Source organism: Seriola dumerili, unplaced genomic scaffold (assembly GCF_002260705.1).
Source record: "Seriola dumerili isolate Sdu_G_001 unplaced genomic scaffold, Sdu_1.0 BDQW01000149.1, whole genome shotgun sequence".
In the NCBI taxonomy this organism is placed as follows: domain Eukaryota; kingdom Metazoa; phylum Chordata; class Actinopteri; order Carangiformes; family Carangidae; genus Seriola; species Seriola dumerili.
The window spans coordinates 22033828-22046950 of record NW_019174404.1 but is presented as its reverse complement, the minus strand read 5'-3'; the positions used below and the strand labels follow the sequence as shown (position 1 = coordinate 22046950).

Genomic DNA, 13123 nt, shown 5'->3' with positions numbered 1-13123 from the left:
ATCACAGAAACATCCAGTGAAGAAAGAAAAAGACACTAAAATCCAAACATGTCTGCTGCTGTATTTACTGCTGTACTGTCCAGTCTGATCTTCTCAATCTGACCTGTAGTTACGGAGTTATATGGTCATTTTTCAGACTGTAGCTACTGTGTTGTTGTAGCTGTGGACTGTGATAGGAAAAGACGTTTTTCTCTTCTTCACAAACTCTGTCATTGAATTTTGCAAATAACAACTAAGACTATGACAGTACAAAGTTACTGTATATCAATATAATTTATGTGTAGGTGTTTCTGTTAAAGGTGTTATACAAATCATCCCAATTCATTTAACCTCTGTTTACTCTGTTGTTTATTGTAAAGTGTGACACAGGGTGTGTGTGATGGGTTTCAGGCCAAAGTTTGATGGTTTTCAGTCAAAAGTCCCAGGTTGATTTTTATTCCTGCTCTGTCCCTGGAAGAGTCAGGGAATCAGAGAAGAGAGAGGGTCCTGAAAGACAGCAGGAAACAGATCGTGATTGAAAAGGCTGTGCAGTTGTGTGACTCTCAGCAGCTTTCATTAGAGACAGTATCACAGGCAGAGAACTGTTTGAAAAGACTCTCTACGTTTCCATTTAACAACAAGAGGAGAGACTTAAATCTGCAGGAGGATAGTAGTGATACGACTGCACAAAAAGGGGAAAAGACACATCACAGACCTGATGTCTATTACCACTGTGGAGATAAATACTGTTTCCCTACGATCCACAATCGACCCAACCGGTGCTTTTGGTTCACCAGAACATGAAACATTTCTTCATGTGAACGCTTTAGAGGATGTTTGTAAAAGCATCTCTGGGATGGAGTACTCCAGTCCGGATGATACCTTCCCTCTTTCTCATGAACTGTCATTTGAACCACCCTTCCATGGATATGATGCAGGAACAAGCCAATCAGAGAGAGAGAGAGAGAGAGAGAGAGGAAGATTACTGCTCTTCATCATGGACAGACTCTTTCTGAGGAAAGTATCCTGCAGGATGAGGTTATTCTTCCCAGTTGGAAGCTTGAAAAGGCTGGGGATGATGGAGGTGTTTTTTGAGGGATGTGCTGTCAGAATTTTTGACTTATGAGAAGTGATCTATGGGAAATTTCTTCAAAGTGTCATACCTACATCATGATTTTGAAAAACAAAAATAAGGGAAATGTCGGCTGAATAATCACATTTAGCTGACAAAAAGAGAAGCACCTTCCTGTACTTCTACAGCAAGCTGTTTGGGCTTCATAAAGTGTGATGTTGTGGACAGCTTTTTCAAGGGAGTGTCAGATTCGGAGCGAGTGATCTTTGAATCTTGTCGTTTAGATTTTGAAGGTGTTGACCAAGAAGAATTGTCGGAAAACGTGGATATTCGCAACCGCCGGAGGCAGCTCGCTCACCAACAACAGATCAGAGCTGAACGGGTTTGAAGCAAGTCTATGAAAGATCATCAGATCAAACTTACCCCGGTACCCAGAATGCCCAGGAGAAACAAACTGCATGTATGAATGACACCCAGCACCTCTCCTCTTTAATCAGATTTTGCACTCAGACTTGTTGACAGGAAACAGCATCACTGTTCAGGGACTCCAGAGACAAGCTGTTGCTCACATGTGGAGTTGCCCGTCAGGTATGACAACTACCCAGATTTTCAACATGAGATGAAAAAAGTTTTAGAAGGCAGCATGTGGGTAACAGACATACAGAGCCAACAGGAGACCGCCATCAGAAGTTCATGTTGAAGCTTTGAAGGTTTTCAAGATTGTTGGCTCATGAAGGAAGTCCTTACTGACCGTCACAGCTTTGACGTGCTGTCCACCTTCTTCTGATGCTTTTGTTGAACGTCATTCTCAGTTTAACAACATGTTCTTTTGAGTGGTATATTTCAGTGCAGCCCCATACATGTGACAAGTGACAAAGAGACCGCAATAGTCAAAATCCCACAGTTCAGGTTTGCAGACTCAAGGTGACAGTTCTGGTTCCAGCTTCTATTCAAAAGTTCTGTCTCATATCATTAAGAGAAAATCACTGGATTGCAGGCAGACTGACCAAACTACCCGACTCACAAAATAAGTGATGGGAGACTGTCACCTTGGGCTTTCAGAACATTTTCTGACACTTGTGAATTGAAATAAATAAATAAAAAAGTATAAACTATAAAGTTCAGTCCCTTATCATTTCCTGTCTTTTGACCCGCATCACTCCCATCCCATAGAAAATGAGGGGGTGAACTTTGCTCCATCCAGCCATCCACTAATTCATCCGCTCATCCATTCATGCATCCATCCATTCATTAATTAATTTATTATACATCCATCCATCCATTAATCCATCCATCCATCAGCAGTAATGGGATCATTTAGATCACACATGATGTCTTCAGCTTTAATTATCAGATTATTACCATGAGTGGAAAACTACACAGCAGTTAAATTAAATGTAATTAAATTAAGTATAATGATTCTTGTGAATGTAATGACTATATACTAATAGTTCATTATAAACTCTAAATTGTTTCCCAGTAAAGACAAACTATTATCAAACTAAATGTGAGCATGTCAACATTTTTAATTGCATTACTAATAGTTTTGTATTAAATTAATTAAAAGGAAGGAAAAAAGTCTTGGGAAATATCAGAAATAATCCTCTTCATCTCAGCCGGCTGGAGAGGCGTGTCTGTGTCTGTGTTTGATTGACAGCAGCTGGTGGCTACATGTCACGGACAGACAGTGTGTTGTTGAGTAATGACTGAGGCAGCTGTGATCCCATCACGTCTCATGGTTCCTTCATGACAGTGGAGGAACCAGTGTCTCATTAATTCTTCTTCCAGGTTGTGACTGAACCGACCCACAGAATCGCACACGGATCTGGATCCTGAGCTAATTATCCTCCCAGCTGCAGTGATTATTGCAGAGAGACTACAGAGCAGATCCTGCCGGGGATCAGAGGGCTTCACTTCACATTCAGCGCTGCACCACTATTATATCCAGTCTGCCAGTTCAGCTACCCAGCACACTTCACCTTGACAAGGACAGTGATTTCAGCCACTCAAACAACCACAGCTTCAGCTCACCACTCTGATGCTTCTCTTAGATCTTAATCAAGTCCATAACCACCACCACACAGACATCCGGTCAAATTGTTAGAAGCTGATAATCATGTTGGTGACTGAGAGTTTAATTAGCTTTCTTTTTGTTTTTTCTTTCGAATGGATCCCTAATATTTGATTATTATTGATATGACAATATACTGTAAACCATTATCACATTATTATCACTCATGCAAAGTTATAAGTTAATAACATATATGAAATACCCAAAGTAAAATTTGTATATGTGCATATATTAATAAATACATGTTATTTATATATATTTAATTTATATGTGTAAGTTTATTAAAGTAATATACATATAAAAATTCTGTATGTTTATCTATGTTTTTCTTAATAATTTCTCATTAATTTTAAATATGTCTCTCTTCTCATTCTTTCTTTCAAAGTCTCAGACTTTTGGACCCTACTGTAAATACATATCAACATGTTGACAGGCTTTGGGATGGATATATATTTATGTAACATATGTCTACGATATAAACATACATAAAGACACATGCATATTTGTATGGGTTAGACATAAATGTCAATATGTGAAATTGTTACAATTCAAGGTTTCATATATTATTTGTACATATAGTGTATGTTTATATATATGCACATATATACATGTTTATTTTACATGTTTTCCTGCAAATTCATTTCATGATTATTATGTGATGCACTTTAAATATTAATATATTCCATGAATCAGAATACCACCGTATCATCAGGGTCTTCTTTTGATGAGCTACCAAAGAGTTTCTCAGATACTACATGTTTTTGGCCACACACTGTGAACAAGACATGACACATCATCTCCTTTTAAGTTGTTATGGTGATGTGGTTGAACGCGCAGTTATGGAGCATCGTTATCCTTCATCTGGAGTCATGTTTCTGACCAGTGTTCCCTCTCTTTCAGTTCTTTTCTCATCTATGTTCACCAGCTGCTCGCTGACTGCGTGTCTGCTGTTCGCAGCTGAGCAGGTAGAGGATTGTGGCTTTCTAGAGCTTTTTTTTTTTCTGAAAATAGCTGCTGCTGCAGCCAAATATGACTCAATGAGAGCGGTGAACAGAACAGTGAAATTGTGGGCTGGAAAACAATGAGCCCAGTTTCACACTATGAAGCTGTGTAAAGCTGAAAGTAGCCGAAACTATAACTATATACTTCACTAATTACCATCTCTTATTAGAGAACTGGAAGATGGAAATAAGAACTTAAAAAGATTAAAAACTATGTTGTGAAAGTTTACACTTCACAAGGTTAAAATTAACTACCGTAGTTCATGTTCATATCATGTTTTGTTTTTTATTCTTTTTCAGTTGAACCTCTTCCTACCATCCATCCCAGCCTCAAATCACCGCCACTTCTCAAACCACACGAATCACCATTTGATACTATAGAGTCACAGACAGAGATCACTTTTAAACCCATTGTGAGTATATGTTTCATGTGTCTCTGCTGTGAGTCTGACGGGTAGAGGAACTTTGCGCATGTAAGTTCATGGTCTGACTCTTTCTAAATGATTTCTTTTGATCATCATTCACTTGCAGATATTTCTTATGATGCTCCAACTCGATGTGTTGTTTTAGATTTGTTGCAGTGTCGGTTTATTCAAACTCAGATTTCTTCTGTTGGAATCTGAACTGGTTTGTTCATAAAAGTCTTCAAATGTTCTTATGAACTGATTTCTATTTTTTGTTGGCAAACAGCTTATTGGTGCGATACCGCCACCTTCTGGTGTATGAGCGTTGTTAAATCTCACCAGAGTGAAGGAACGCGTTCATTGAGCGCGTTCATGCACAACACCGGTTATAAACATGTTAAAAATCTTGCCATGTTGGCGTCGCATCAGAAAACTAGTTTGCTTGTAAATTAGATTTTAGTGTCATTTTCCTAGAGCTGAATGTCACAATGACCAACTTCCTGACATCTCACATGACCATTAGTCTCAGAACAGTGTCATACTTTTCTTTATAACATGTTGGAACCTCCACCATGAAGCATTAATTGGTCCACTGGAATATTACAGAGAATTTATATGTTTCCATCTTTATCTTCACATGAAATAAAAACTATGACCAACATGAACTGGCACTGAAGACCAAGGAGGTCGACACCATTTCTGATGGAACTTCATTATTTTGTATAATTCTCTTGACAGGTGGAAGTAAACATGTCTGGCTTACCCATAGATGCAGGAGATGTCAATGACCACGTCGATCATGTCGCAGCACAGTTCGTACGTCTGCATGTCCACTGGGCTGCTGTCTGTGGCGATGTAAATCTTACTGACCACATCAAACAGGAAGGCCTTCTCAATACCCGAGTTCTGAAAACAAAGACAGAGACAAAGAAGAGAGAAACTCATTAAGTGCGAGTCATTAGTGTTACCATGACCTCGGGTGATCACTAAGAGTTTTCAATGCATGAGAATACATGCAAGGTGTGTACTATACACCACATGAAACCACTCACTCACTTTACAGACATGATCTTGGATACAGGCATGCATTAGTGAGAACAAAGCATTCCATCCATCCATCCATCCATTTTCTGCCACTTTTCTGTAGCTGGGTCAAGGTGGTTAAGCAAGGTCGTCCATATGTTCCTCTCCTCAGCAATGTTTTCCAGCTCCTCCAGGGGAATCCTGAGGCGTTCCCTGACCAGATGAGATATATAATCTCCCCAGTGCGTTCTGAGTCTACCACAGGGTCTCCTACCAGTAGGACGTGCCTTGAAGACCTCCAATGAAAGGCACCCAGGAAGATCCTTACCAGATACCTGAACCATGTCAACGGGCTCCTTTCAAAGTGAAGGAGCAGCGACTGCACCCTGACCTCCCTCTGGAAGTCAGAGCTCCTCACCCTATCTCTCAGGCTGAGCCCAGAAATCCTACAGAGGAAACTCACTGCAGCTGCTGTTCACGATCTCATTCTTTTGGTCTGTACCCAGAGTTGATGACCAATGGCGAGGGTCGCAACGAAGATCAACCGCCATCCTCTGAAACACGGATTTTTAACATGAAACTGCTTTTTACTAGTCCTAATCACCTAGTCTGTTTGTTGTGAAGAGGACACCTCTGTGGATAATTCAGCTGCTGGTAAAAACCTCCTGAACGGCCAACACTGAAACCAGCATAAGCTGACAGCAATGGTGGTGAGGACAATTCCCATGATCCCACGCTATTTCATGATGTCACTCAATGCCGTCTTTTGCTATTGTTTTGATTGAGAGACCCCTAGAGGCAGAAGTTACTGTGTGTTTAACATTTAACCTACTACTTCTACTATATGTGTAATTCAGTCCATCCCCAGAAGAACCTTTGACAAAGAAATTAAACAGACAGAAATACATTTAAACAGTTGTCTCTCGTATCTTATTAATCATATTGTTCATACCTAATATTAGAGCGTGCTCTCTGAGTGGTTTCCCGTTCCCCCAGTCATTCTAATTCATTTCAGGTACATGAGTATGGCTCTGAATCCTAAATACCAGCTTCTCTCGAGGGACGGTCTGTTCAGCTGCTTAATTCCTCCAGAGAACAACCCGTTCAAATTAAAAATAATGTCTGAAAAATGCCAGAAAGAAACTTGTGATAATGAGACAAGCATTTACCGGGACAATTAAACTGTATTATTAAGGGAAGTAATCCTAAAAACAAACACTGCCTCCACAGCGGTCTGTTGTAAATAACCCTTTATTATTCCGTCCACACTGTAGGAGACAGTTTGGGTGAAGTTCAGGTTGTTACTGCAGATAATGGATGCAGTAATAAAACAAAAATGCTGTTCACACACAGATCTTAAAAACACAGTGGAGTCAGTGGTGTCAGCAGAGATTTGGGAAATCACTGTGTGGAGGATTACATCATCATCATCATCTTCAGTAACAGTCCACTGTAGAGCTGCAGTCAGGCAATGAACAGACGACATGATTCAGTAATAATGTTTTTCAGCTTTTCTTCATGGCTCTTTATCAGCGATATGATGTTTTTAAACTTGTCAGTATGAGAGATAAGCACTCCATCATCACCACATTTAAACACTCAGCACTGCAGGAGATCTGTGTGAGGACACAACCGAGTCTGTCTGCATTATTTTCAATTCAGTGGCTCATCACAAAGACACAGTCTCTCTCTCATTTTCTAATTTATTTATCCAGGCTTATCTGTGTGTTGGGAGAATGAACAGAGGATCATAAACATACATGGTTTGCCCTGACGGACAATTTATGTTTGAACATTTTTTTGGACCTTATGTTTGGACTCTGATTTGGACAGTATTTCCTGTTTTATTTTGAAACTACTTACCTTGTGTTTCTTGTGGTTATTTTACTTCTTGTCTTTGTCCTGTTTCCTTCCTTGTAGACCCCCCCCCCCCCCCCCAATGTTTCACCTGTGTTCGATCACCCTTGCCTCCCTTGTGTCTATTTGGTCTCTGTGTTCCCCTTTCTTAGTTCTTCTGTTTCCTTTGTGTTCCTCCAGTTTTTTCTTCTGGACTTCTTCTGGTAGCCTTTATGTTTCCCCTTTATCGAGCTCCAAGGCTTACTGAGTCCTGGTTTTTGTTCCTGCCTGGATTTTTTGGATTCTTGGTTTTGTAAGTTTCTGTTTTTTTGTTATGAAACATAATTTTTCCACCTACCCCTTTTTGTTGTCTGCATTTTGGGTCTACTTTCCTTGATACCTGAAACATACATGCATGCAAACAGACCAACATGTGATGTCAGTGCATCACATGTTTTCTGAGCAGTCATCATGGTTTGCAGAGGATGAATCCTGCTCCATGTCAGCGACAGTCAGGGCTGGATCCGTTATGTTTTTGGGTTCGTCTGGCCCATTATCATGAAGGTGATGACTCAGGAACACCTTGAGGGAACTTCTTCAAATTTGGTACAAACATTCACTAGGATTTAAGGAAGTGATTAGAATTTGGTGGTTGAAGGTCAAAGGTCAAGGTTGCTGTGACGTCATAAAACACGTTTTTGGCCATAACTCGCTAATTCATACACTATGACACAATTTACCTCAAATGTCTAGGATAAACTGAAGTGACGACCTTTTATATATAAAAGTAAAAGGTCAACATCACTGTGACATAATATTTTGTAAATGCACTTATGGTCATTATTCAACACTGTAACTCAGGAATGAGAGATAATGACCATATTTCCCTTGACCGGTTGGTGGAAGGAAACAACCAATTCTAGTTCATCTAGGTTTAAAAGTTTTCAATGAAATGTTTCATATACTATTGGATGGAATGTTATGAAATGTAGTTCACCCGTTCACCTCCTCCTCAGGATAAACTGTAATATTTCTGTGACACCTCATCGTCCATCATCCGGTCAAAACTTTACGACCAAATACCTGATGAACAAGTGACGTTAGTGCATGTAGACCTTCAGAGGAGCTGTTTACTGAGGATGATGAAGATATGAGGTCATTAACATCAAACTGCAAATAAAGATGGATGTAGCCTCTGTGACGTCACCCATGGGATCCCGAAGAGCGGTTTTGAAGCTCAGAGTGTGCTGCTCCACCGTCGCCTTCTTGTCGCTGTCTGACTCCGCCCCTTACTCTCAGCTAATCCAAAAATGGTCGAAGAGGTGGGGCATGTGTGGAGCTGAGACTTCATTGCATGTTGGCTTGTGGCAAGCATGCACTCACCCACCTGTCACTCAAAGTGGCTACGCCCTCAATTCTCCATGACTTTAAGCCTTACTAAAATGTTAACAGGTGTCATGAAGGAGGAAATTAGCTCTAGAGACCAAAACAGTTTTTGTACCAGGCTGTAAACATGTTTATTTCTGCTGTGAAGTTGGACATTTTAACATGGGAGTCTATGGAGACTGACTCACTGTTGGAGCCAGACTCTAGTGGTCATTAGAGGAACTGCAGTTTTCAGCCCCGGAGGTTGATGCTTGGTCCTGGCTACATAACCAGACCGTGCTGTGTGTTTAGCCTGATCTCCATTGTACATGATGTAAATATCTTCTCAAAAAGCAGCTGCAGCAGCTGTAGACATGAGATACCTTTGTTAAAAAGCCTGTATTTTCTGTTGTTGTCTTTTTGCATGTGCTCACCCTGATGCCTGCCCTACCTTGACTGGTGAATACATTAATTCTGCAGTGGCCCTGGTCATCCCTGGGAGTAAGGAAGAAGTGGAGTCATTTTCTGCTCTCCTCTGCTTCCCCCTGGGCCGAGCACACAGACACACACTCCTCCTTTGTTGTCGGAGCTGGCTGCTTCATATCTGAGTGTGCAGGCCTCTTCCACCCACAGAGAGCAGCTTTCCTCAGCTGCTGGAGATACAATCACAGCCCAGAGATCACAGCAGAGAGAGAGCTGACACACTGAGCCATCTCCATCACTGTGGATTTCACTTCTTTATTTAAACGATTCCAATAACGACTGCATAACTTATAGTTTTTGACTTTATGTAATAGTAATGTTTATTTTTCATTTTTACAATATTTAGTGTAAAAGAGAGATTCAGGTGAATCCTGTCAGCTCAGGTTTCTTACCGTCTGAAGCCCTCAGGAGAGTATACACTCCCAAACGTCACGTTGTCTTTAGAGCATCGTACTGGGTTCACATACTTTTTTGTTTGTACTTATTTTGCTGTCATTCTATCATGTTAATAACATTTCACCTGTTGCCTCACTGCACTGGGTAAATGGCTAAATGTTCACCATAGTTAAAGGTTTAATGCATTAAATAAATGTATGGTTTTATGTTGTGTTAACCTTTATAACTATCTGTGGAGTCATAGATCATTTATATTGGTATTAAGCGCCACTGTCAGACTGAAGACTGAAGCCCGGTGAATAAATGAAGTGAACTGTGAACAGATGCAGCTGGAGCACCCCGGCATTTAAGTTCATTTACATGGAGGTGACACTGAACATGAACCAACAGACTCTTCAGGTTAGATGGAGCAGTAAACACTGACAAGCATAAATAAATATTACATTACTGAGTAAATTGTAGACACTGACATTGTAAACATTAAAGCTGCAATAAGCGTTATGCAGGGCCTCGCCCTGTTGCTCACCTCAGGGCTGCAGCCAAGAGGCCCCTTAACGTAGGCAACATGTACTACGTCCCTGTATACCAAGTGTAAACAAGGCAATGAAAATTTCATGTAAATCAAAGGGTTACTTCCTGTTTTCAGCAGGTGGCGCTATGACTATGACTTCATATTACTGTGCTGATGTCTTCGGTATGGGTCATAAAACTCATGAAGTTTGGGGCAGATTGATCAATGTACACGTGAGTTACAACAACTTCCTGTTTCATGGTGAAACATTGAAATTAGCCATGCTGCCACAGTCACACCATCCAACAAAAAGTTATAGTTTTCTCTTTGAGGCATCATCAAGGTCTTACACATTTTCTTACCAAGTTTGAAGTGGGTGTGGCCAGCCTGCTAGGAGGAGGACATCAAATGATAAAATATGAAATTCTTTAACTCAGAAAAATGGCACCAAAAATGCAGAGTAAATTCAAAATGGCTGACTTCCTTCTCAGTTTAAGATGTGAATACAAGAGGCTTTTTTGTGAGCCTTGGCATGTGCAAGATCTATAAAATATGTAAATTTTCGCCAGGCCTGATGCCTGTGCAAAGTTTCATGACTTTTCGAGCATGGTAAGGCCTTAAAAAGGCCATGCATTTGTCAGAATAATAATAATAAGAAACACGAGCTTCAATTGGTTCCTTGGCCCTTAATAAATGTGTCTCTATTGGGTGTTTGGTAAAAGCTAGTTCATAGGCTTTTTCTCATTAATGAGTGTTTAAATATATATATATATACATATATATATATATATATATATATATATATATATACTGTATGTATATGATATCAGTAACATGCATTGTAGTCGCATTTCATCCGATGTGCATTCATGCCGTTCAACCACTGTATTTGTTATCTATCACTACCATCTAGTGACTCAATTGTAAAGTACAGGAGGACATGCACATGAAACACACAGTGGAGGACATGGTGTCCACAGAATCCAGTTCATTCAGTAGCACAGTTTGGTTTACAGTAGTCAGGGCAGGTGGATTCTGTGCTGTGGTGTCAGCAGCAGGATTTACTCACTGATATGAAGATGTTGAGCAGGTTCTCCAGCGTGGGCAGCTGAGGGATGAGCTTCTGGACCACTTTACTGAAGGCCTCGAAGATGGAGTGGTCGTATATACTGGTCAGATAGAAGCTGTTAAAAGAAACATAATGAGTATGTTTAGTTACTTTGTTTTGTTTAATGTTAGCAAAGATACAGATACAAATACCTTCAGTACAGACACCAATACAAAACTATCTGTGAATTAGAAGAATACTGACATTTTCTTCTACAATCTTCTTATTGTTTAAAAAGTCAAACTTCCCAAATCTTTAATACAGTCTAAGTCAGTGGTTCCCAACCTGTGGACTGGGGGCCCACTATCACTGTGATAAACCAATAACAGGAACTTTTATGTTGTCCTTATTTCATTCATCTAACCAAAAGCACATTCAACAAATCCAGAGACTTCAGGACCAGGGAACAGGAGGAGCTAACATGCTACTAATTTCTGGGTTTAAGACAGAAGAACTCTATGACTTTTATTCAGTGGCACAGGTCTAGTGGGAGGTTTGGTATCAGACTGGATACAATGTTCCATTTGTAATTTTTTACACTGTGAAAATACTAATGAACAGGCTTTGAATAAAAAAGACTAAGTCAGATAAATGTTGTCACATTTATAAATTATAATGTCTGAAAACTTAGTTGATTCCATTGAATTCCTGTGCGTTGATGTTTTACAGATTCATATAGGATTCTCTGCTCTTCTACTATTTTGATGTCTGCTCTAGTGTTTTTATTTACTTGTCTGTGTGGTGATTTATATGATAATTTGCTCTGAATGATTCATGAGATTCATATTTACATTTGATTGAATTTTTGATGCATCAGATTGAATACATTCTAGTATAATGTATTTAAATGTGTTTTTCTGGGTGGTCCAGCTCTGCTCTGACTGGTCCAGTCTGACTCTTCATGCAGGTCACAACCACCTGAGTGATGAATGTGTTTGTGTCTATATTTTGCTTGTTCTTGGAGCGCTCTGTTCGAGCATAACTGCTCTGTGAGGATAAATCTGCTGCTCATTGCAGTATGCAGATGATATGATCATTTTGAAACGTACCTATATCACAGTGTCTATTTATTCCAGACATATTGTGAAACTTAAAAACCGTCTGCAGCTGCAGGTGAAGCTGACCTCAGGTGGATTCGTTCCAGGCCTGCGTCTGCGAGGTCGTCGCTGGCTCGTTTTTGAATGTCCCTCTGCTTCTCGATCTTGTGGTCGTCCGACAGGCCGTCCACTTTGTGAATGAACACCTCGAAGTTGATGTCTGGGTTGACTTTGTAGGCCCTTGTCACAGTGAGGTGCAGCCTGCTCAGAGCCTCCACGTAGTCATCCTGTCAGGAGGCGAAGAGGAGATTCACACAGCTGAGGAAGCAGACGTTAGACCACCAAGGTTCTGGATCTTTCTACATTAAACCAGTGAGTTTAGCAGTGAAGATTAAAGAGTCTGAGTAATGTTGTTTTATGAACGTTATCAAAGATTTTGTGTAGTAGTGTACAGTATGTGTTGTTACAGCTGCAGCCGCCCCCCACCCTCCACCTTCTTCAATGTCTGAGTCCTGATTGGAGTGGCACTTGGTTCAGCCCGCCAATCCACCCGATGCAATTTGGCACCAAGAGTGCAAAAGCCTGGCAAGCCTGTCATTCAGAAGGGCTAATACCCACCGCTCACCAGCATTCCTCCTGTAGTTGTTGAACTTTTTCTTTGTGTTTTAATATTGAGGTACTTGTTGGACTATCTGGGGACTGGGCCACAAGTGACTACAAACACATAGAAAACTATTGATTTAGAGCCACCAGGAACATGGATATTTGGCTGTTTTTTGCTTCTTTTTTTTTTTTTTGTTTGAAATCAGGACAGGGGGGGAACCTGATGGGGGCAAA

At 40.3% G+C, this 13123-nt stretch overlaps 1 protein-coding gene across 2 annotated transcripts in view; it reads right to left on the bottom strand.

The window, feature by feature from the left end:
- LOC111226203 (ras-related GTP-binding protein D-like) overlaps positions 1 to 13123 on the bottom strand; it is a 49940-nt gene that overhangs the window by 28158 nt on the left and 8659 nt on the right. For both annotated transcript variants that reach the window (XM_022751319.1, XM_022751320.1), the window contains exons 3-5: positions 12374 to 12573; positions 11211 to 11325; positions 5291 to 5433 (exon numbers count right to left, since the gene is read on the bottom strand). In XM_022751319.1, the coding sequence (XP_022607040.1) occupies positions 5291 to 5433; positions 11211 to 11325; positions 12374 to 12573 (458 nt within the window). The remainder of the gene's footprint in view (positions 1 to 5290; positions 5434 to 11210; positions 11326 to 12373; positions 12574 to 13123) is intronic.